At 47.4% G+C, this 26051-nt stretch overlaps 1 protein-coding gene across 1 annotated transcript in view; it reads right to left on the bottom strand.

The window, feature by feature from the left end:
* Nucleotides 1–26051, bottom strand: part of DNAJC11 (DnaJ heat shock protein family (Hsp40) member C11) — a 298464-nt gene that overhangs the window by 63408 nt on the left and 209005 nt on the right. Inside the window, exon 7 of the mRNA XM_063943394.1 lies at nucleotides 22708–22781. Coding sequence (XP_063799464.1) covers nucleotides 22708–22781 — 74 coding nt within the window. The remainder of the gene's footprint in view (nucleotides 1–22707; nucleotides 22782–26051) is intronic.

The raw sequence follows: 26051 nt of genomic DNA, 5'->3' as shown, positions 1-26051 counted from the left end.
GGCTATATGGATGTATTTCACCCCTGCCAGGTCTCAGAAAAACCGGGAGAAGAGCCCGCCGGAATAGGGGGTGGGGCCTATCTCCTCAGCACACAGCGCCATTTTCCTACACAGCTCCGCTGCTAGGAAGGCTCCCAGGCTCTCCCCTGCACTGCACTACAGAAACAGGGTAAAAAACAGAGAGGGGGGCATTTTTTTGGCGATATTATATATATTTAAGCAGCTATAAGGAAACAACACTTATATAAGGTTGATCCTATATAATTATAGCGCTTTGGTGTGTGCTGGCAAACTCTCCCTCTGTCTCCCCAAAGGGCTAGTGGGGTCCTGTCTTCTATCAGAGCATTCCCTGTGTGTCTGCTGTGTGTCGGTACGTGTGTGTCGACATGTATGAGGACGATGTTGGTGTGGAGGCGGAGCAATTGCCGGTAATGGTGATGTCACCCCCTAGGGAGTCGACACCGGAATGGATGGCTTTGTTTATGGAACTACGTGATAATGTCAGCACGCTGCAAAAGTCGGTTGACGACATGAGACGACCGGCAAACCAGTTAGTACCTGTACAGGCGTCTCAAACACCGTCAGGGGCTGTAAAACGCCCTTTGCCTCAGTCGGTCGACACAGACCCAGACACGGACACCGAATCTAGTGTCGACGGTGAAGAAACGAACGTATTTTCCAGTAGGGCCACACGTTATATGATCACGGCAATGAAGGAGGCTTTGCATATCTCTGATACTGCAAGTACCACAAAAAGGGGTATTATGTGGGGTCTGAAAAAACTACCTGTAGTTTTTCCTGAATCAGAGGAATTGAATGACGTGTGTGATGAAGCGTGGGTTACCCCTGATAAAAAACTGCTAATTTCAAAGAAGTTATTGGCGTTATACCCTTTCCCGCCAGAGGTTAGGGCGCGCTGGGAAACACCCCCTAGGGTGGACAAGGCGCTCACACGTTTATCCAAACAAGTGGCGTTACCGTCTCCTGATACGGCCGCCCTCAAGGATCCAGCTGATAGGAGGCTGGAAAATACTCTAAAAAGTATATACACACATACTGGTGTTATACTGTGACCAGCAATCGCCTCAGCCTGGATGTGCAGTGCTGGGGTGGCTTGGTCGGATTCCCTGACTGAAAATATTGATACCCTGGATAGGGACAGTATTTTATTGACTATAGAGCAATTAAAGGATGCATTCCTTTATATGCGAGATGCACAGAGGGATATCTGCACTCTGGCATCAAGAGTAAGTGCGATGTCCATATCTGCCAGAAGAAGTCTATGGACACGACAGTGGTCAGGCGATGCGGATTCCAAACGGCATATGGAAGTATTGCCGTATAAAGGGGAGGAATTATTTGTGGTCGGTCTATCGGATTTGGTAGCCACGGCAACAGCCGGGAAGTCCACCTTTTTACCTCAAGTCCCCTCCCAGCAGAAAAAGACGCAGTCTTTTCAGCCACAGTCCTTTCGTTCCTATAAGAACAAGCGAGCAAAAGGACATTCATATTTGCCCCGAGGCAAAGGAAAGGGTAAGAGACTGCAGCAAGCAGCCCCTTCCCAGGAGCAGAAGTCCTCCCCGGCTTCTGCAAAGGCCTCAGCATGACGCTGGGACCTTACAAGCGGACTCAGGGGCGGTGGGGGGTCGCCTCAAGAATTTCAGCGCACAGTGGGCTCACTCGCAGGTGGACCCCTGGATCCTGCAGTTAGTATCTCAGGGTTACAGGTTGGAATTCGAGAGGTCTCCCCCTCGCCGGTTCCTAAAATCTGCTTTGCCAACGTCTCCCTCAGACAGGGCGACGGTATTGGAAGCCATTCACAAGCTGTATTCTCAGCAGGTGATAATCAAGGTACCCCTTCTACAACAGGGAAAGGGGTATTACTCCACGCTATTTGTGGTACCGAAGCCGGACGGCTCGGTAAGACCTATTCTAAATCTGAAATCTCTGAACCTGTACATACAAAAATTCAAGTTCAAGATGGAGTCACTCAGAGCAGTGATAGCGAATCTGGAAGAAGGGGATTTTATGGTGTCCTTGGACATCAAGGATGCTTACCTTCATGTCCCAATTTGCCCTTCACACCAAGGGTACCTCAGGTTCGTGGTACAAAACTGTCATTATCAGTTTCAGACGCTGCCGTTTGGATTGTCCACGGCACCCAGGGTCTTTACCAAGGTAATGGCCGAAATGATGATCCTTCTTCGAAGAGAAGGCGTATTAATTATCCCTTACTTGGACGATCTCCTGATAAGGGCAAGATCCAGAGAACAGCTGGAGGTCGGAGTAGCACTAACTGGGTGGATTCTGAATTTTCCAAAATCCCAACTGATCCCGACGACACGTCTGCTGTTCCTAGGGATGATTCTGGACACTGTTCAGAAAAAGGTATTTCTTCCGGAGGAGAAAGCCAGGGAGTTATCCGAACTCGTCAGGAACCTCCTAAAACCAGGGACAGTGTCTGTGCATCAATGCACAAGAGTCCTGGAAAAAAGGGTCTCTCTGCTATGGTGGTTGCAGAGTGCTCATCTGTTAGAGGGCCGCAGATTCGGCATACAGAACTGGGTCCTAGTGACCACGGATGCCAGCCTGAGAGGCTGGGGAGCGGTCACACAAGGAAGAAACTTCCAGGGCGTGTGGTCAAGCCTGGAAACGTCTCTTCACATAAATATACTGGAACTAAGAGCAATCTACAATGCTCTAAGCCTGGCAAACCCTCTGCTTCAGGGTCAGCCGGTGTTGATCCAGTCGGACAACATCACGGCAGTCGCCCACGTAAACAGACAGGGCGGCACAAGAAGCAGGAGGGCAATGGCAGAGGCTGCAAGGATTCTTCGCTGGGCGGAAAATCATGTGATAGCACTGTCAGCAGTGTTCATCCCGGGAGTGGACAACTGGGAAGCAGACTTCCTCAGCAGACACGATCTTCACCCGGGAGAGTGGGGACTTCATCCAGAAGTCTTCCACATGATTGTAGTCCATTGGGAAAGACCAATGGTGGACATGATGGCGTCCCGCCTCAACAAAAAACTGGACAGGTATTGCGCCAGGTCAAGAGACCCTCAGGCAATAGCTGTGGACGCTCTGGTAACACCATGGGTGTACCAGTCAGTGTATGTGTTTCCTCCTCTGCCTCTCATACCCAAGGTATTGAGAATTATACGGCAAAGGGGAGTAAGAACGATACTAGTGGCTCCGGACTGGCCAAGAAGGACTTGGTACCCGGAACTTCAGGAGATGCTCACGGAAGATCCGTGGCCTCTACCTCTAAGAAGGGATCTGCTTCAGCAGGGACCGTGTCTATTCCAAGACTTACCGCGGCTGCGTTTGACGGCATGGCGGTTGAACGCCGGATCCTAAGGGAAAAAGGCATTCCGGAGGAGGTCATCCCTACCCTGGTCAAAGCCAGGAAGGAGGTGACTGCACAACATTATCACCGCATTTGGAGAAAATATGTTGCATGGTGTGAGGCCAGGAAGGCCCCGACAGAGGAATTTCAACTGGGTCGATTCCTACATTTCCTGCAAACAGGATTATCTATGGGCCTCAAATTAGGGTCCATTAAGGTTCAAATTTCGGCCCTGTCGATTTTCTTCCAGAAAGAATTGGCTTCAGTTCCTGAAGTCCAGACTTTTGTAAAAGGAGTACTACATATACAGCCCCCGGTTGTGCCCCCAGTGGCACCGTGGGATCTCAATGTAGTTTTGGATTTTCTCAAATCCCATTGGTTTGAGCCACTCAAATCGGTAGATTTGAAATATCTTACATGGAAAGTAACCATGCTACTGGCCCTGGCTTCAGCCAGGAGAGTGTCGGAATTGGCGGCTTTATCGTATAAAAGCCCATATCTGATTTTCCATTCGGACAGGGCAGAATTGAGGACACGTCCTCATTTTCTGCCTAAGGTGGTATCAGCGTTTCACCTGAACCAGCCTATTGTGGTGCCTGCGGCTACTAGCGATTTGGAGGATTCCAAGTTGCTGGACGTTGTCAGAGCATTGAAAATATATATTTCAAGGACGGCTGGAGTCAGAAAATCTGACTCGCTGTTTATACTGTATGCACCCAACAAGCTGGGTGCTCCTGCTTCTAAGCAGACGATTGCTCGTTGGATTTGTAGCACAATTCAACTGGCACATTCTGTGGCAGGCCTGCCACAGCCTAAATCTGTCAATGCCCACTCCACAAGGAAGGTGGGCTCATCTTGGGCGGCTGCCCGAGGGGTCTCGGCATTACAACTCTGCCGAGCAGCTACGTGGTCAGGGGAGAACACGTTTGTAAAATTCTACAAATTTGATACCCTGGCTAAGGAGGACCTGGAGTTCTCTCATTCGGTGCTGCAGAGTCATCCGCACTCTCCCGCCCGTTTGGGAGCTTTGGTATAATCCCCATGGTCCTGACGGAGTCCCCAGCATCCACTAGGACGTCAGAGAAAATAAGAATTTACTCACCGGTAATTCTATTTCTCGTAGTCCGTAGTGGATGCTGGGCGCCCATCCCAAGTGCGGATTGTCTGCAATACTTGTACATAGTTATTGTTACAAAAAAATCGGGTTGTTTATTGTTGTGAGCCATCTTTTCAGAGGCTCCTACGTTATCATACTGTTAACTGGGTTCAGATCACAAGTTGTACGGTGTGATTGGTGTGGCTGGTATGAGTCTTACCCGGGATTCAAAATCCTTCCTTATTGTGTACGCTCGTCCGGGCACAGTATCCTAACTGAGGCTTGGAGGAGGGTCATAGGGGGAGGAGCCAGTACACACCACCTAGTGGTCAAACTTTTAAATTTTGTGCCCTGTCTCCTGCGGAGCCGCTATTCCCCATGGTCCTGACGGAGTCCCCAGCATCCACTACGGACTACGAGAAATAGAATTACCGGTGAGTAAATTCTTATTTTTTATAATATGGTGCCCAAAATTTTACACAATATTCCAGGTGTGGTCGCATCAATGATTTATACAGAGGCAGGATTACACTTTCATCCCTTGTCTCCATATCCCGTTTTATGCATGATAACACCTTATTAGCCTTTGCTGCTGCATTTTGACATTGCGTACTGCTACCAAGTTTATTATCGATGACCACACCCAATTCCTTTTCAACTACAGTTATTCCTACATTTTCCCCATTTAGTTTATAGGCTGCCTGATTGTTCTTAGTCCCAAAGTGTATAACTTTACATTTGTCTATACTGAACCTCATTCTCCATTTGTCTGCCCAGGCCTCCAGTCTAGATAAGTCATTCTGTAGAGACTCAACATCCTTGTCTGAATCAATTATTCTACATAGTTTAGAATCATCAGCGAAAATTGACACTGTGCTTTCCAGTCCCTCTCCTAGGTCATTAATGAATATATTAAACAGCAACGGCCCGAGTACAGAGCCCTGCGGTATTCCACTGAGTACTGAAGCCCATTCAGAGTACATCCCATTAACCCCCACTCGCTGTTCCCTATTAAACAGCCAATTACTCACCGAAGTACAGATAGTGATCCCTACCCCAAGCTCTCTTAGTTTGAGAATTAGTCTCCTGCGTGGAACTTTGTCAAAAGCCTTAGCGAAGTCTAAAAAGATCACATCCAGTGCTTGACCCTGATCAATATTATCGCTCACTTTCTCGTAGAAGCTTATTAAGTTATTTTGACATGACCTGTCCTTCACAAATCCATGTTGATTCCTAGTAATAACCTTGGAGGTATCCAAGTACTCTAGAATGCTATCCCTTAATATACCATCTAGTATTTTCCCTACTATAGATGTCAAGCTAACCAGTCTATAGTTCCCGGGGAGCGTTTTAATACCCTTTTTAAATATTGGGACTACCTCTGCTATACGCTGAAGATCAAATATAGTTTCGATATCTCTCCTTTGAGTTCCACAAGAACCCTGGGGTGGAGTTCATCCGGCCCAGGAGATTTATTTATCTTAATTTTACTTAGTCTCTCCCGGATTACTCCCTCGTTTAAGCAAGTACCAAGCAATGGGTCATTATTATTATGTTATGCTCTACTCTCATCAACCTGTACTCTTTCATGAATACTGATGAAAAGAATTTATTAAATAAATCTGCTTTTTTCCCCTATCATCATTAATCAAGACATCCAGCTTGCCCTTTAAGGGCCCAATATTTTCCCTTTTCAACCTTTTACCGTTAATATACTTAAAAAACTTTTTGGGGTTTGTTTTACTCTCCTTTGCAATTTGTTTTTCGTTTTCTATTTTAGCTGCTCTAATCGCTTTTTTGCATTTTTTGTTACATTCCTTGTAGAACTGGAATGATTCCACCTTTCCGTCAGACTTAAATGCTTTGAAAGCACACCTCTTTTTATCCATTTGTTCGTTGACATTCTTATTAAGCCACATCGGTTTGGATTTCCTACTTCTGTTTTTGTTGACTTTGGGAATATATAAATTAGTGTACTTATTGAGCGCAGTTGTAAAAACGTTCCACATTTCAGCAGTATTCTTACCATGAAATACAATTTCCCAATAAATCTCCTTCATTACCTTTCTCAGCAATGTGAAATTTGCTTTCCTAAAGTTAAAAATCTTGGTTAAACCCTTATATTGTTTTTGAAAGCTGATATCGAATGTGATCATATTGTGATCGCTATTTCCTAGGGTCTCCCCTACTGTAGTATTTGTTATTATTTCCTCATTATTAGTTAGCACTAGGTCCAGTATAGCCTCTTGCCTAGTTGGCTCCTCAATTACCTGGGACAGCAATGATCTTTTAGCATGTTTAAGAACCTGTTATCCCTAGCTGTAGTTACTGTTTCGGTGTTCCAGTTTATGTCTGGGTAATTGGAGTCCCAAACAATAACGACGTCCCCCATACCTGCAGCTTTTTCGATTTGCTGCAAAAGTTGTAATTCGTCAGCCACACTAATATCTGGCGGTTTATAGCATGTCCCTATTAAAAGTTTGTTTGTATCTTTATCCCCACTCGAAATCTCAACCCATAATGACTCTATGTTATCTCCAGTTCCCTCGTAAATATGGCCTTCTTAAATATGACCTCCTTTAAATATGGTTTTAAGAATGGTTTAACATTGAGACAAACACCCCCTCCCTTTTTATTAATCCTATCTCTCCCTGAAGAGAGTGTATCCCTCGATGTTTGACGTCCAGTCGTGAGAATCATCCCACCATGTCTCAGTAATGCCTATTATGTCATAATGGTCATTAAGTGCAATTGCCTCTAATTCTCCCATTTTACTTGTTAGGCTTCTCGCATTTGCAATCATACACTTAAGTTTATTAATTCCCTGATCCGCAAGTTCTGTTGTACATAACATTTCCTTAGGAACCTCGGTTTCCCTTAAATTACCATTGCTGACTATTTCTCTCCTTCCCACCTCTCCACCCCACTATTCTTTGCTCTCTAGTTGTCCCACTAATTCTTTCTAATCCCTCCCCCCAGGCACCTAGTTTAAAATCTCCTCCAACCTTCTAACCATCCTTCCCCCCCAGCACCGCTGCCCCCTCCTCATTCAGGTGCAATCCATCACGACCAAAAAGATGGCGCCTGACTGAGAAGTCTGCCCAGTGTTCTAATAACACAAACCACTCCATCCTACACCAGTCTCTAAGCCACATATGCCTTAATTTTTGTCCTAGGTCCCTATAATCTCTCTTAAGGACATCCCACCTACCACTAACTTTGTCGTTGGTGCCAACGTGCACCAAGACCGCCGGGTCTTTCCTGGCCCCTCCCAACAATCTTTCTACCCGTTCCGCAATGTGCCGTACCCGAGCACCCGGGAGAAAACAGACTGTACAGCGATCGCAGCCCCTGTAGCAGATTGCCCTGTTTTCCTGATAATAGAATCCCCTAACACCACAATTTGACTAGGTACCTCACTTTCTTTTTTTCCAGTTGTCCTGGAGGGACCGCTCCTCTGGTTGCTAGAGGGAACGGTATCCTCCAGTGCCGTCACTTCCTCACTGCTATCTCCCAGAATCTTTGTCCAGTCTGGCAAATTTATTGGGGTTTGGCAGGTCGGTGATGTCCTGTCTCCCCCTCTCCATCTTCTTCTTCCTTCTAACCGTGACCCAGCTTGCTACCTGATTGTCCTAGTCATCGACTACTGGTGGCCCCCCAGCAACTCCTCCACCGTTCTATCTAAGCTCAGTTCGAGATTGTGAATACTCCTCAGTATCGTAGCGGTTTACTCTAGATCAGTTACCTGGGCTTCCAGGGCAACCGTTCGCGTACACCTCGCGCAGATATATTCACACTGGGCCGGTTGCTCCAGTTGCGCATACATCATACACGACATGCACTGAGTGAGACCACGGACTCCCCCATTTTGTCTAAAAACTAACTCCCTCTACCTTTATAATAACAACACAATACAGACAATACCGACTATGTATTACAACTTAGTTTAGACTATGCTGCACAACACAATACTATAGCCTAGCCGTGGAAAGAGACAATTTTCAAAACAGTAAAGTAATTGGTAATGCAATGTAAATGTACAAATGTATAAGTGTATCAATGGAATATAGTCAAAAAAATAAAAAATAGAAATTAGTATTTAAGAGATGTGATACTGGTGTGTCCGGCCCGCGTCTGGCCTGCCCTCAGCGAAGTTCTTCCACTTGGTGATCACCTTCCTAGTAGCAGCACTGTACACGGGTTTTCTTTTTCACTTTCAAGCACTCACACACAAATAGGACTGCAGTAGTTGAACTCTAACCTGTAACACCCTCACAACCTCACCCTCACCTGCAGCCTGTCCTGCTCAGTCCCCGGCTCACACTCACACTCAGTTCCCGGATCACACACACCCTCGGAGCAGCACACTCTCTGCTCAGACCTCAGCTCACACACACACACACGGAGCAGCACAATGCCCTGCTCCTGTTTGTCCCTGGCTCACAAACACACGTAGCAGCAGCAGCACAATCTCTTGCTGCCTGCTCCGCTTGGCCCCTGGGTTCAGAGCGAGAGCCCGATCGGCTCTTTGCTCTGGTGCTCCTCCGGCCTGCACGAGCGCTTCCTGCTCGTCCCCCTGGCGCCCGGCAATCGGCTCACGTCACTTCCGGTTCGGGGTCACGTGTCTCCAGCGTCTCTCAGCCCTCTGCTGTGAGTGTATGTATAACTATCAGTGACCTCACAATTAGTGGAAATATGTACCCTCACAGGCTAGCTTCTCTCGCCACGCTTCGGGCAAAGTTACTAATCCCAATCGTAGTTCATGGGATAGTAAATCAAGCCAAAGTTGGAAAAGCATGAAACCCTTCCCCCCCCCCCCCCTCCCCATCAAAACATGTGTCAACAGTTATCATGTCAGCCTTTTGAACCTTTTGTACCTGTCGACCTATCACCCTGATACTGGGTATGTAATATTTTGGAAATTTGTGATACTGAATTTTCACTCATTTACCTTTAAACCCGTTAACTTCTTAAATGCCAAAATGTGACTGAAGGGTGTATTACTCAATATCTGACTATGCTCGGCTGAAGCTAGGTATACACTATACAATTATCTGCCAGGTAATCTGCCAGATCTGTCTGGTTGGAATGAAAATCTGAAGACACACCTGGCATAGCTGCTTATTGCAGTGCAAGGTGTAGCACTGTGATATTATGCAGTTATCAATGCACACAGAATAACAACTATAATTAACCACAACTGCAATGGAATATGCTGGCGCTATACAAGTAATTGTTAATGATGTTAATAAAATACAAAGAATTCCATCCAACATATAGATATGTGGTATAAATAATAATTACATTTGTGGAGATTTGTACCCAGCATGAAGACTGGCACTGTGCAGAAGCTTTAATAACTCAGAACTATGGTCATATGCAGCTCACACAGAACAAGTCACAATGATTTTTTACATGACATTTTAGCTATGTTTGTGAACCCCTAGAAAATAGGATTTTAATTACCTACTGGTAAATCCTTTTCTCGTCGTCCGTAAAGGATGCTGGGGTCCACATTAGTACCATGGGGTATAGACGGGTCCCTTGGGAGCCATGGGCACTTTAAGATTTTAACAGTGTGGGCTGGCTCCTCCCTCTATGCCCCTCCTTCCAAACTCAGTCTAGAAAATGTGCCCGAGGAGACGGACAACATCGAGAGAAGGAATTTACACAGATAGTGTTGAGATTCACACCAGCTCACACATAAGACAAACCAAGCTAACTAGCTTGAACAATTCAGCAACAGCTGAACAACAGTACTTAACCAAGTAACAATGCAGTACTTAACCAAGGAACTACTGCAGGAAAATGAAGCGCTGGGCGGGCGCCCAGCATCCTCTACGGACTACGAGAAAAGGATTTACCGGTAGGTAATTAAAATCCTATTTTCTCTTACGTCCTAGAGGATGCTGGGGACCACATTAGTACCATGGGGATGTACCAAAGCTCCCAGCACGGGAGGGAAAGCGCAGAGGCTCCTGCAGAACTGATTGACCAAACTTTAGGTCCACAGAGACCAAGTATCGAACTTGTAGAACTTAACGAACGTGTTCGACCCAGACCAAGTAGCTGCTCGGCAAAGCTGTAAAGCAGAGACACCCCAGGCAGCCGCCCGGAAAGAACCCACCTTACGAGCAGAGTGGGCCTTAACAGATATTGGAAACAGCAAGCCTGCCGTAGAATATGCATGCTGAATAGTAAACCTGATCCCTTGAAGGGATCATAAAAGGACAAACAAAGTGTCCGACTTCCTGTCATGCGCAGTCCTCTTCAGATATATCTTCAAAGCCCTCACAACATCCAAGGACTTAAAGCGAATTAAGGCGTCAGTAGCTACTGGCACCACAATAGGTTGGTTGATATGAAAAGCCGACACAACCTTCGGAAGAAAATGCTGACGCGTTCTGAGCTCAGCTCTATCCTCATGGAAAATCAAGTATGGGCTTTTACAGGACAAAGTCCCTAAGCCTGACACACGTCTAGCAAATGCTAACGCCAACAGTGTGACAGCCTTCCAAGTGACAAACTTGACCTCCACCTACTGTAAAGACTCGAACCAATCCGATTGCAGGAACTGCAACACCACGTTAAGATCCCAAGGTGACGTAGGAGGCACAAAGGCAGGCTAGATGTGCAGAACCCCTTTCAAGAAAGTCTGAACCTCAGGGAGGGCAGCCAATTGTTTCTGGAAGAAAATGGATAAGGCCGAAATTTGGACCTTTATGGATCTCAAACGCAGGCCCACATCCACACCTGCTTGCAGAAAGAGTAGAAACCATCCAAGTTGAAACTCCACCGTAGGAAACTTCTTGGATTCACACCAAGGCACATACTTTTTCCAAATCCTATGGTAATGTTTAGACGTTACTCCTTTCCTAGCCTGTATCAGGGTATGAATAACTTTGTTCGGAATGCACTTCCGAGCTAAGATCTGGCGTTCAAATTCCATGCCGTCAAACATAGTCGTGGTAAATCTTGATAAGAGAACGGCCCCTTTTGCAGAAGGTCCTCTCGAAGAGGACTCGGGTCTTCCAGCAGTAACTTCAGAAGATCCGCGTACCAGACTCTTCTTGGCCAGTCTGGAGCAATGAGGATCACCTGAACACTTGCTTTCTTTATGAGTGTTAGAATTCTTGGGATGAATGGCAGTGGAGGAAACACATACACCGGCTTGAACACCTAAGGAGTTACCAGGGCGTCCAGTGCCGCTGCCTATTGATCCTGCGACCTGGAACAGTACCTCCGAAGCTTCTTGTTGAGGCGGGAGGCCATCATGTCTATTTGAGGAACACCCCAAAGATTTGTTACCTCCGTGAACATCTCTGGATGGAGGTCCCACTCTCCTGGATTTAGATCGTGTCTGCTGAGAAAGTCTGCTTCTCAGTTGTCCACTCCCAGAATGAAGATTGCTGACAGCAACACCGCTTGCTTTTCTGCCCAAAGGAGGATCCTTGGTACCTCCGACATCGCCGCCCTGCTCTTCATTCCGCCCTGTCGGTTTATGTAAGCCACCGTCGTTACATTGTCAAGGCCATTCAGGTGTAGTCGATCTTGTAGACGATGTGCCGCTTGTAGAAGACCGTTGTACACGGCCCTTAGTTCCAGAATGTTTATTGGAAGAATGTATTCCAGAGTTTTCCACCTTCCCTGGAAGGTTTGCCCTTAGGTGACAGCGCCCCAACCTCTGAGATTTGCATCAGTGGTTAGGAGGATCCAGTTCTGAATCCCGAACCTGCGGTCCTCGAGAAGGTCTTTGACTTTGGAAGATTCAGGATCCATCCATGGTCTCTGAGCAGTCGAGTCGTGAGAGCAATGGACTGATACAACCGCTCCCTGGACGACGCCTTTATCAGCAGATCGTACAGATATGGAATTATGTTCACTCCCAGTCTGCGGAGTAGCACCAGCATCTCTGCCATCACTTTGGTGAACACCCTCGGTGCCATGGAGAAGCCAAATGGCAGTGCCTGGAACTGATAATGACAGTCCAGCAGTGCAAATCTTAGATAAGCCTGATGAGGCGGCCAGATTGGAATGTGAAGGTACGTATCCTTGATATCCAGGGATAGCAGGAATTCCCCCTCCTCCAGACCTGAGATCACCGTTTTCAGAGACTCCATTTTGAACTTGAATTCCCTCAAATAAGGGTTTAGCGACTTCAGGTTCAAAATTGGTCTGACCGAACCATCCAAATAGGTTTAAATAGTAACTCTTGCCTTCCAGATGAGGTGGAACCGGAACAATAACATTGCCCTTTCCAATTTGTGAATGGCTTCCTGTAGAATAGCCCTTTCTGTCAGCAAAGCTGGTAAGCCTGATTTGAAGAATCTGTGAGGTGGGAGTTCTTGAAATTCCAGTCAGTACCCCCTGGGACACAATATCTTGTACCCAGGTATCCAGGCCGGATGATACCCAGACGTGACTGAAAAGTCTGAGTCTCTCTCCCACCTGCCCGTTCTCCAGGCTGGGAGGTCCACCATCATTCTGAGGATTGTGAGGAAACAGAGGCAGGCTTCTGTTCCTGAGAACCTGCAGGAGCAGGTTTTCTGGATTTTCTCCGACCACCTCTGAAGAAAGTGGTAGGGGTTTTGGACTTCTGAACCATTGCGGTCCGAAAGGACTGCGTTGTAGATGTAGAAAAGGATTTCTTCTGTGTCTGAGTGGCTGAGGGAAGAAAGGTAGACTTACCCGCGGTTGCCGTGGAGATCCACGCATCCAAAGCTTCCCCAAATAGAGCCTGACCTGTGAAGGGTAGGTTCTCCACACTTCTCTTGGATTCCGCGTCTGCAGATCATTGGCACAGCCAGAGTCTCCTGCATGCTGAGACAGCCATGGAAGACGTCCTTGCATTCAGATGACCCAAGTCTTTCATGGCCTCCACCATGAAACCCGCAGAATCCTGTATGTTACGTAAAAACAATTCAATGTCACTTCTATCCATAGAATCTAATTCCTCTAGTAATGTGCCTGACTACTTTACTATGGCTTTAGAAATTCATGCACAGGCAATAGTGGGTCTTAACGCCACGCCAGAAGCAGTGTATATGGATTTGAGCGTAGTCTCAATCTTGCGGTCTGCCAGCTCTTTCAAAGCGGTAGACCCAGGGACAGGTAACACCACCTTCTTAGACAGTCTAGATACAGAAGCGTCAACTATAGGTGGGTTTTCCCACTTTTTCCTATCGTCCTCAGGAAAGGCAACGAGAACCCTTTTCGGGATCTGGAATTGTTTCTCTGGGTTTTCCCAGGATTTCTCAAATAATGCGTTTAATTCTTTAGACGCAGGGAAGGTCAGGGAGGCTTTCTTATTGTCTGTAAAGTAAGCCTCCTCGACCTGTTCAGGTGCTTTGTCAGTAATGTGTAACACATCCCTAATAGCCTCAATCACGAGCTGCACCCCCTTTGCAAGGGAAGCCTCACCCCCCGCATATCCACATCACCGTCTGCCGTGTCAGAGTCGGTATCCGTGTCGACATGCATAATCTGGGCAAGCGCACGTTTCTTTGGGTATATACTAGGGGATTTTGAGGTAGTGGGGACAGGACCAGACAAAACCTCTACAGATTTCTTTAAAACCTGTGTTTCAGTCTCATTATGCGCTATCCAAGTAGAAAATAAGATTTTACTTACCGATAAATCTATTTCTCGTAGTCCGTAGTGGATGCTGGGGACTCCGTCAGGACCATGGGGAATAGCGGCTCCGCAGGAGACAGGGCACAAAACTAAAGCTTTAGGATCAGGTGGTGTGTACTGGCTCCTCCCCCTATGACCCTCCTCCAAGCCTCAGTTAGGATACTGTGCCCGGACGAGCGTACACAATAAGGAAGGATATTGAATCCCGGGTAAGACTCATACCAGCCACACCAATCACACCGTATAACTTGTGATCTAAACCCAGTTAACAGTATGACAAACGTAGGAGCCTCTGAACAGACGGCTCACAACAAATAACCCGATTTTTTTGTAACAATAACTATGTACAAGTATTGCAGACAATCCGCACTTGGGATGGGCGCCCAGCATCCACTACGGACTACGAGAAATAGATTTATCGGTAAGTAAAATCTTATTTTCTCTGACGTCCTAAGTGGATGCTGGGGACTCCGTCAGGACCATGGGGATTATACCAAAGCTCCCAAACGGGCGGGAGAGTGCGGATGACTCTGCAGCACCGAATGAGAGAACTCCAGGTCCTCATTAGCCAGGGTATCAAATTTGTAGAATTTTACAAACGTGTTCTCCCCCGACCACGTAGCTGCTCGGCAGAGTTGTAATGCCGAGACCCCTCGGGCAGCCGCCCAGGATGAGCCCACCTTCCTTGTGGAATAGGCCTTGACAGATTTAGGCTGTGGCAGGCCTGCCACAGAATGTGCAAGTTGAATTGTGCTACAAATCCAACGAGCAATCGTCTGCTTAGAAGCAGGAGCACCCAGCTTGTTGGGTGCATACAGTATAAACAGCGAGTCAGATTTTCTGACTCCAGCCGTCCTTGAAATGTATATTTTCAATGCCCTGACAACGTCCAGCAACTTGGAATCTTCCAAATCGCTAGTAGCCGCAGGCACCACAATAGGCTGGTTCAGGTGAAACGCTGACACCACCTTAGGCAGAAACTGAGGACGCGTCCGCAGTTCTGCCCTGTCCGAATGGAAAATCAGATATGGGCTCTTATACGATAAAGCCGCCAATTCTGATACTCTCCTGGCTGAAGCCAGGGCCAGTAGCATGGTTACTTTCCAGGTAAGATATTTCAAATCCACCGATTTGAGTGGCTCAAACCAATGGGATTTGAGAAAATCCAAAACTACATTCAGGTCCCACGGAGCCACTGGGGGCACAACCGGGGGCTGTATATGTAGTACTCCTTTTACAAAAGTCTGGACTTCAGGAACTGAAGCCAATTCTTTCTGGAAGAAAATCGACAGGGCCGAAATTTGAACCTTAATGGACCCCAATTTGAGGCCCATAGACAATCCTGTTTGCAGGAAATGTAGGAATCGACCCAGTTGAAATTCCTCCGTGGGGGCCTTCCTGGCCTCACACCACGCAACATATTTTCTCCAAATGCGGTGATAATGTTGTGCAGTCACCTCCTTCCTGGCTTTAACCAGTGTAGGAATGACCTCTTCTGGAATGCCTTTTTCCTTTAGAATTCGGCGTTCAACCGCCATGCCGTCAAACGCAGCCGCGGTAAGTCTTGGAATAGACACGGTCCCTGCTGAATCAGGTCCCGTCTTAGAGGTAGAGGCCACGGATTTTCCGTGAGCATCTCCTGAAGTTCCGGGTACCAAGTTCTTCTTGGCCAATCCGGAGCCACGAGTATCGTTCTTGCTCCCCTTTGCCGTATAATTCTCAGTACTTTGGGTATGAGAGGCAGAGGAGGAAACACATACACTGACTGGTACACCCACGGTGTTACCAGAGCGTCCACAGCTATTGCCTGAGGGTCTCTTGACCTGGCGCAATACCTGTCCAGTTTTTTGTTGAGGCGAGACGCCATCATATCCACCTTTGGTTTTTCCCAACGGTTCACAATCATGTGGAAGACTTCTGGATGAAGTCCCCACTCTCCCGGGTGTAGATCGTGTCTGCTGAGGAAGTCTGCTTCCCAGTTGTCTACTCCCGGAATGAACACTGCTGACAGTGCTATCACATGATCTTCCGCCCAGCGAAGAATCCTTGCAGTTTCTGCCATTGCTCTCCTGCTTCTTGTGCCGCCCTGTCTGTTTACGTGGGCGACTGCCGTGATGTTGTCCGACTGGATCAACACCGGCTGACCCTGAAGCAGGGGTTTTGCCAGGCTTAGAGCATTGTAAATTGCTCTTAGCTCCAGTATATTTATATGAAGAGACATCTCCAGGCTTGACCATACTCCCTGGAAGTTTCTTCCCTGTGTGACCGCTCCCCAGCCTCTCAGACTGGCATCCGTGGTCACCAGGACCCAGTCCTGTATGCCGAATCTGCGGCCCTCTAACAGATGAGCACTCTGCAACCACCACAGAAGAGACACCCTTGTCCGTGGCGATAAGGTTATCCGCTGATGCATCTGCAGATGCGATCCGGACCATTTGTCCAGCAGATCCCACTGAAAAGTTTGTGCGTGGAATCTGCCGAATGGAATTGCTTCGTAAGAAGCCACCATCTTTCCCAGGACTCTTGTGCATTGATGCACAGACACTTTTCCTGGTTTTAGGAGGTTCCTGACAAGTTCGGATAACTCCTTGGCTTTCTCCTCCGGAAGAAACACCTTTTTCTGAACCGTGTCCAGAATCATTCCCAGGAACAGCAGACGTGTTGTCGGGGTCAACTGAGATTTTGGAAAATTCAGAATCCACCCGTGTTGTTGCAGCACTACTTGGGTTAGTGCTACTACGTCTTCCAGCTGTTCTCTGGACCTTGCCCTTATCAGGAGATCGTCCAAGTAAGGGATAATTAATACGCCTCTTCTTCGCAGAAGAATCATCATTTCGGCCATTACCTTGGTAAAGACCCGAGGTGCCGTGGACAATCCAAACGGCAGCGTCTGAAAGTGATAATGACAGTTTTGCACCACGAACCTGAGGTACCCTTGATGTGAAGGGCAAATTGGGACATGCAGGTAAGCATCCTTTATGTCCAGGGACACCATAAAGTCCCCTTCTTCCAGATTCGCTATCACTGCTCTGAGTGATTCCATCTTGAACTTGAATTTTTGTATGTACAGGTTCAAAGATTTCAGATTTAGAATAGGTCTTACCGAGCCGTCCGGCTTCGGTACCACAAATAGCGTGGAGTAATACCCCTTTCCCTGTTGTAGGAGGGGTACCTTGACTATCACCTGCTTAGAAAACAGCTTGTGAATGGCTTCCAATACCGTCGCCCTGTCTGAGGGAGACGTTGGCAAAGCAGACTTTAGGAACCGGCGAGGGGGAGACTTCTCGAATTCCAACTGTAACCCTGAGATACTACCTGCAGGATCCAAGGGTCCACCTGTGAGCAAGCCCACTGTGCGCTGAAATTCCTGAGTCGACCCCCCACCGCTTCTGAGTCCGCTTGTACAGCCCCAGCGTCATGCTGAGGGCTTTGCAGAACCCTGGGAGGGCTTCTGTTCCTGGGCAGGGGCTGCTTGCTGCCCTCTCTTACCCCTTCCTCTGCCCCGGGGCAGATATGACTGTCCTTTTGCCCTCTTGTTCTTATAGGACCGAAAGGACTGCGGCTGAAAAGACGGTGTCTTTTTCTGTTGGGAGGGGGTCTGAGGTAAAAAGGTGGATTTTCCGGCAGTTGCCGTGGCCACCAGATCCGATAGACCTACGCCAAATAATTCCTCCCCTTTATACGGCAATACTTCCATATGTCGTTTGGAATCCGCATCACCTGACCACTGTCGCGTCCATAAACTTCTTCTGGCAGATATGGACATCGCACTTACTCTCGATGCCAGAGTGCAAATATCCCTCTGAGCATCTCGCATATAAAGAAAAGCATCCTTTAATTGCTCTATAGTCAATAAAATACTGTCCCTATCCAGGGTATCAATATTTTCAGTCAGGGAATCCGACCAGACCACCCCAGCACTGCACATCCAGGCTGAGGCGATGGCTGGTCGCAGTATAACACCAGAATGTGTGTATATACTCTTTAGGGTAGTTTCCAGCCTCCTATCAGCTGGATCCTTGAGGGCGGCCGTATCAGGAGACGGTAACACCACTTGTTTTGATAAGCGTGTGAGCGCCTTATCCACCCTAGGGGGTGTTTCCCAGCGCGCCCTAACCTCTGGCGGGAAAGGGTATAATGCCAATAACTTTTTTGAAATTAGCACTTTTCTATCTGGGTTAACCCACGCTTCATCACATACATCATTCAATTCCTCTGATTCAGGAAAAACTACAGGTAGTTTTTTCACCCCCCACATAATACCCCTTTTTGTGGTACTTGCAGTATCAGAGATATGCAAAGCCTCCTTCATTGCCGTGATCATATAACGTGTGGCTCTACTTGAAAATACGTTTGTTTCTTCACCGTCGACACTAGATTCAGTGTCCGTGTCTGGGTCTGTGTCGACCGACTGAGGTAAAGGGCGTTTTACAGCCCCTGACGGTGTCTGAGACGCCTGGGCAGGTACCAACTGGTTTTCCGGCCGTCTCATGTCGTCAACTGATTTTTGTAATGTGCGGACATTATCACGTAATTCCATAAACAAAGCCATCCATTCCGGTGTCGACTCCCTGGGGGGTGACATCACCATTACCGGCAATTGCTCTGCCTCCACACCAACATCGTCCTCATACATGTCGACACACACGTACCGACACACAGCAGACACACAGGGAATGCTCTTATCGAAGACAGGACCCCACTAGCCCTTTGGGGAGACAGAGGGAGAGTTTGCCAGCACACACCCAAGCGCTATAATATATATGGGAACAACCTTATATAATTGTTGTATCCTTATAGCAGCTTAAATATATAAAATATCGCCAAAAAAGTGCCCCCCCTCTCTGTTTTACCCTGTTTCTGTAGTGCAGTGCAGGGGAGAGTCCTGGGAGCCTTCCTCACAGCGGAGCTGAGCAGGAAAATGGCGCTGTGTGCTGAGGAGAATAAGCCCCGCCCCCTATTCCGGCGGGCTTTTCTCCCGTAGTTTGTAATATCTGGCAGGGGTTAAATACATCCATATAGCCTCAAGGGCTATATGTGATGTATTTTTTAGCCATAAAAGGTATTTACATTGCTGCCCAGGGCGCCCCCAGCAGCGCCCTGCACCCTCCGTGACCGTTGGTGAGAAGTGTGTGACAAACAATGGCGCACAGCTGCAGTGCTGTGCGCTACCTTCAAGAAGACTGAAGAGCCTTCTGCCGCCGGTTTCTGGACCTTCAATCTTCAGCATCTGCAAGGGGGGTCGGCGGCGCGGCTCCGGGACGAACCCCAGGGTGAGACCTGTGTTCCGACTCCCTCTGGCGCTAATGGTGTCCAGTAGCCTAAGAAGCCAATCCATCCTGCACGCAGGTGAGTTGAACTTCTCTCCCCTAAGTCCCTCGATGCAGTGAGCCTGTTGCCAGCAGGACTCACTGAAAATAAAAAACCTAAAAACTTTTTCTAAGCAGCTCCTTAAGAGAGCCACCTAGATTGCACCCTGCTCGGACGGGCACAAAACCTTACTGAGGATTGGAGGAGGGTCATAGGGGGAGGAGCCAGTACACACCACCTGATCCTAAAGCTTTAGTTTTGTGCCCTGTCTCCTGCGGAGCCGCTATTCCCCATGGTCCTGACGGAGTCCCCAGCATCCACTTAGGACGTCAGAGAAATCTGGGATATCATGCCCTTAATAGAAGCTACCCACTGGGGTTCTGATTCAGAAGGCTGAGATGTAATATTACATTCCTGAGTACATGGAATGGATTCCTCTGGTAAAGATACATACTCTGCAGCACAAGACACAGAGTCTCCGGACATAGTAATGTAAGATTTGCATATATACACACACACACACACACACACACACACACACACACACACACACACACACAGGGAAATGTCAGACACAGTTTCCCCCAAGTACCTTCAGAGAGACACAGAGTTAATGGAGCCAACAAACACAGCGCCCCAGTAGACAGTTATGGAATAAATGTCTGACGCTGACTGTGCACCCTTAATACACTACACAGTTATAAATACACTCCCCCCACCCCCCCTTCTATAACCCCCTGGTACCGCACAGGGTGACTGGAGTTATGTGGAGGGTCAGCGCTCCCTGTCAGCATCACTGTGTGATGTTCTGCAGGATGGTGACTGGAGTTATGTGGAGGGTCAGCGCACCCTGTCAGCGTCTCTGTGTGATGTTCTGCAGGGAGAAAATGGCACTGGAGAGCTGCTGGATCCACTCCGAGGAGAAGCTCCGACCCTGAAAATGGCGCATCCCGCACTTTACATTCATTATACTGGCCTAAGGTATCACTTCTAGCAGCAGTGCAGTGACCCTGATAGATGCAGTGACCAGTGGAAGGGTATTGCGCTGGCCCAGGGCGCCCCCCACAGCGTCGCACCACAGTACCGCTGAGCCTCCAGAGCGCAGCTTCAGTACTATGCTCCCACCCTGTTGCCGCCATTCACACCGGCTCCTCGCTTGTGGGTCGCCGATGTCCTACTCACCAACGCGATCTTCTGGCTCTGTTAGGGGGTGGCGGCATGCTGCAGGAGTGAGCGATCGCCTAGGGGGCTAACGAACATCACCCTCAGGAGCTTAATGTCCTGTCAGCGGAGATAGTGGCCATTAACCTTAGAGGGTTGGACACTACTCCCCCCCTAAGTCCCACGAAGCAGGGAGGCTTTTTCCAGCAGCCTCCCTGTGCCTAACTCTAACAAAAATAATAAAACTAGAAAAACTCCTATGGAGCTCCCCTAGCTGTGACTGGTTCCAGGAAGGGAGATGCCAGCCCACACTATTAAACTCTTAAAGTGTCCATGGATCCCAAGGGACCCATCTATACCCCATGGTACTAATGTGGACCCAGCATCCTCTAGGACGTAAGAGAAAGTGAGCTCACGATGTGCTGCTGCTATGGGCTGCTGTCAAGTAGGGCAGGAATGTGTCAGTGAGGATGTGACGTGCTGGTGTCAGCGAGGTTGCGACGTGCTGGTGTCAGCGAGGTTGCGACGTGCTGGTGTCAGCGAGGTTGCGACGTGCTGGTGTCAGCGAGGATGCGACGTGCTGGTGTCAGCGAGGATGCGACGTGCTGGTGTCAGCGAGGATGCGACGTGCTGGTGTCAGCAAGGCAGTGCTGCTGTCAGCAAGGCAGTGCTGCTGTCAGCAAGGCAGTTCTGCTGTCAGCAAGGCAGTGCTGCTGTCAGCAAGGCAGTGCTGCTGTCAGCAAGGCAGTGCTGCTGTCAGTGAGGCCGTGATGTGCTGATGTTAGTAGGGCACTGCTGCTGTCAGTGAGGCAGGGGTGTGATGCTGTCAGTGAGGCTGCAACGTGCTGCTGTCAGTGAGGCAGGGGTGTGATGCTGTCAGTGAGGCTGCAACGTGCTGCTGTCAGTGACGCAGTGATGCTCTCAGTAGGGCAGTGCTGCAGTCAGTGAGGCTGCAATGTGCTGCTGTCAGTGAATCATTGCTGCTGTTAGCGAGGCAGGGATGCGATGCTGTCAGTAGGGCAGTGCTGCTGGCAGTGATGTGCTGCTGTTTTGGGGATGTGCTGCTGTCAGTGAGGCTTTGATATGCGGCTGTAAGTGAAGCGGTGATGTGCTGCAGTCAGTGAGGCTGCGATGTGCTGCAGTCAGTAGGGCAGTGATGGCCTGCAGTGGTGGGGATGTGCTGCTGTAAGTGAGGGGTGATGTGCTGCTGTCAGTCATTAGAGCAATGATGTGCTGTTGCCAGTGAGGCAGAGATGTGCTGTTGCCAGTGAGGCAGAGATGTGCTGTTGCCAGTGATGAAGGGGATGCACCGCTGTCAGTGAGGCGGGGATGCGCCGCTGTCAGTGAGGCAGGGATGCGCCGCTGTCAGTGAGGTGGGGGATGTGCTTCTTTTCTGTAAGTAGTCTCTCTGTGAAAGATGCTAGTGTTACAGTTGTGGAGTGATACGGGTGTGGCTCTGTAATGGGGTTTTGGTGACAACTGGAAGCAGTTCATGTGTGCAATTGTTGGGTAAAAAATGCACGGTCATGTGATCTGGTGTGTCCAATCATGTTAGCGAGATTTCTGTCATTATAATACACCTTTATACAGAATCCCCCTGACGACCAATCGTGATGATACTTAGCCTAAAACTTGTCTGCGAAAATGACCTACACAATGGTGAAAACCACACCGCAATTGGTTCAGTGGTTTTGGATTTAATCTCCATCAGACAGACAAACATATAGATATAGAAGAAGTGACATTAGTACAGCATGTATGGAACCCGAAGAAATTACCAACACTGCCAGTACAAAAGTGGCAGAGGATTGAATCCAGAAGCTTCTCAGGTGGTCCTCGGACCCACGGAACAGTAATGAAGGAGCATCAGATCACATCATTGCTACATATATGGTGGTGAAGGCACGGCGGAGACATCAGTGTGACTGACAAGACGGCTGAGAGGCGGCATCTCTGTTCAGTACAGCTACATGTGATCTCACTGAGGGGCTCATGAGTAATAGGCCCACCTGCCGGTGACCACTGAACTGAACAACTTACATTATGAACACGTATTCATCAGAATACAAACCCTACCTGATGTGGTACATATTTTCATTTTAAAGTAGTATTACAGCGTTGTGCAACATGAAAATGCAGCACATCTGCCATACATTACCATTTGTGTGCAAGATTACGAAAAATCTTAAATCCAAACATGGGTCCATGAAGATCGCCAGCTTCCAACTCTAACTAAAAATAAAGAGGAAAAGAAAAAAGCAGATGGGTACAATGAGCAGTGGTCGAACAGGTCACATCCCATTATAAACACCCCCCACCACCGCTTGACTGACAAACAGCAACTATAACTGATGCTCTTCTGGGGCCTGATAAAGAGCAAGTACAGCTAGGGGATGCCATTTTGCTTACTGGCAAAACCACGCTGCGCTGCAAATATAAAATATGGAAACAGAGTTAGAGTTGGGAATGGCCTAGCTTCACTCTAAGTGGGAGGGGCAAATGTTCTCTCTCTGGATTTACTCTTAACTAAATAAGGCGCTAAGTTCTTTAAATGGATTGCACCACTGTGATCTGTATAAAGGTATTCACTGTATATAATTTATACAGTGTATATGATTATACAACTCATATGTACCATGATCAGATAATCAATTAGGCCAGTGGTTCCCAAACTGAGTGCTTTGGGGCACTTGAAGGGGTGCCCTAGGGTTGGTGGTCCAGGACCAATTCCTCTCACTCCCATCACCAAATATTTGCCAGTGCTTCTCCCCACCCCTGGAACTCTCTTCCCTCCTTCTATCAGACCCCTGGCTGCCACACCCTTTTCCGTTGTAAGCTCTCACGAGCAGGGCCCCCCTCCCTCTCGCTTTCCCTTCCTCAATTACACCATCTTCTCTTCTCCATTGCCAGTGATGATGCCAAACCTTTGAGTTCAGCTGGCACGGTTTCTCTGGGTATTAGGACTACCTGTGAGCAATGGTTATAAGGCTTGTATCCCATGTTATTTTGTATTTTAAGTCTTTTGTTGGCAATGCCTCACTTTACGTATTATTTGAAAGCAGGTACAAATCAACTCTTAATTGGATGGTATATAAACATTAATTCTCAGTATACTGTTGCTCCTTAATATAGATTATTATGAAGCAGCACATAAACCATTAGAGCAATAACACGGTTGGAAAAAAAACCCCTCAAACTTTACAGTCAGCAATGCTTTAAGTGACTGTAAATCCAATTATGATCCATAGTGTGTAATGAGATTACATGTAATATTGCAGAGTGAACCTCTTAGCTGGAGATATCAGTGTATATAATTCATTAAGGATATGGATCACACCATTACATATTACCGAACATGAAATCTTCAGCACAGGAAACAAAACATGATTAAAAGTAAGAGACTGGCTCCTATTTATGTTGCACTCCAGGTCAGTACTGGGAAGCTAACACTTGGCATCAATCGCCTTACCTAAAAATCAGAGACTGACCCTCCCGCCCCCCCACGGACCAGAAAGATCACGCTCCTGAATAATGCAATCAGTTAAACGTCTTCTTCTTTCATCCTGAATGGGAAGAAGAAAGAAATTGGCCCCGAGCCACTGCCCCATTCAACCCTTAAATTATAACTGGTGTATTTGATTCAATCTCATTTCTTGAGCTGGCAGCAGATCCTCTGTTTTCTGGGCCAACTGTACGCTAGAATAAAAGAGGAGAGGTCTCTCCGGAGGAGACCCGGCTGTCTGATAACTGACTCTCCTCTCTGAATCTAATTAAGGGTCTTTGGAAGAATTGCTGCATTTTTGCATTTCCATTTGGTTACACTCCACTGTTTTTCAGGTCTCACAGGTGGCCTGGGACTGCTCTCCGGAGTCTCATGTTAAACCATGTCAGCAGTTCTGCTTGAGAACTGCCTTTGAAGTTGGAGAGAGCTTCCACGGTCTCATTTTCTAGTGCCGGTGACTTTCAGAGCAGCTTCTCAATGTTAATCTGACGTTCTCCAGTCTCAGCAGTACTAAATGCTTGTTAAAGATGCAGTATTTATATACTCAGTAAAAATTACAGACAGGGCTGGGAGAAGACTTAAAGACAGAAAAGAAAACTCGGGCTACATTTGTGCCTTGGTAAAAAAAGAAGAAAACCTCAGCGAGATCCGTTTCCGTTAGGGGAGGAAATATTATTGCATTAGAGGATTTTGTTCTCTCTTATGCACATTCGCCTTTAGCTACAGCAAGTCTGTGCATTAGCTGCAAGTGCAATCTCCAGAAACCACATTTTATACATGCTACATTAAAGACGGAAATAAGCTATTTATATGACAGGTCATCGGAGGTCTACAGAAGTAATGGCAGTGACGAGGAAGATTCAGAGCTAAACAGTTGCCATTTTATGCATCCATCAGAACTATTTTACATATATAAGAGGCAAACATACGTATTAAGCCTAAAATAAAAATGAACCATTGCAAAAAAAAAATAATATTTTTTTTTTGCAACATCCATACGCGTTCCAAGTTCCAAACATTAGAAAACGTACAGAAAAATAAAAGTATATATTCTAAAAGCTGATTGGATTAATCCTGATGACCAATATGTTTTACAAATCAAAGCACTACCATGTAACGGCACATTATGTACCAAACGCCAGTGTACATTCTACTCAGCATAAATGGACTATTTATTAAATAATTATAACGTACAAATTCAGCATATTTGCCTTTTTTATAGAAGTTACTAACTAGCAGCCTAGGGTACCTTTGTAAAAATGGCAAAGCCCTAATCACAGATACCAGAGGCTAAATATAATAGGGTGCGAATTCCGAAAAATGTGCGATTTTAAACTGCAAATTCGCACTTTTTCCGAAAATTGCAAATGTAATAGCATTGCAAGTTTTGAACATATACCAAAAATCGCAAGTGAAAAATCGCATCCAGATGTTTTCCCATTGAAAACAATGAAAATCGCAAATGTAATAGAATGCAATTTTTTCACTTGCACATAAAACCTTACCAAAAATCGCCAGAATAAAAGACCAGGTTTAGACTGGCGATTTTTGGAGAAGCATGCACAGATCATTGTGATCCGTGCATGCTTCTGTATGGAACAGTAAAGAAAGTGTTGAAAAAAATAAAAATAAACGATGTGCAAGTCCCACCCCCAAAAGCATAACCAGCCCCGGGCTCTTTGAGCCAGTCCTGGTTGCAGAAATATGGGGAAAAAATTGACTGGGGTTCCCCGTATTTAAACAACCAGCATCGGGTTCTTGGACTGGTACTGGTTCCAAAAATATGGGGGACAAAAGAAGTAGGGGTCCCCCGTATTTTTGAAACCAGGGAGGTGATGCCGCAGCCGGGGGACACTTTTATATAGGTCCCTGCGGCCAAAGCATCACTCCCCCCAACTAGTCACTCCTGGCAGGGGTTCCCTGGGGGAGTGGGGAACCCTTAAATAAAGGCCCCTCCCCCCTCCAGGCACCCAAGGGCCAGGGATGAAGCCCGGGGCTGT

The sequence above is a fragment of the Pseudophryne corroboree genome, chromosome 10 (genome assembly GCF_028390025.1).
Source record: "Pseudophryne corroboree isolate aPseCor3 chromosome 10, aPseCor3.hap2, whole genome shotgun sequence".
NCBI classification, from domain to species: Eukaryota; Metazoa; Chordata; class Amphibia; order Anura; family Myobatrachidae; genus Pseudophryne; species Pseudophryne corroboree.
This window is presented reverse-complemented; position numbering and strand designations above follow the sequence as displayed.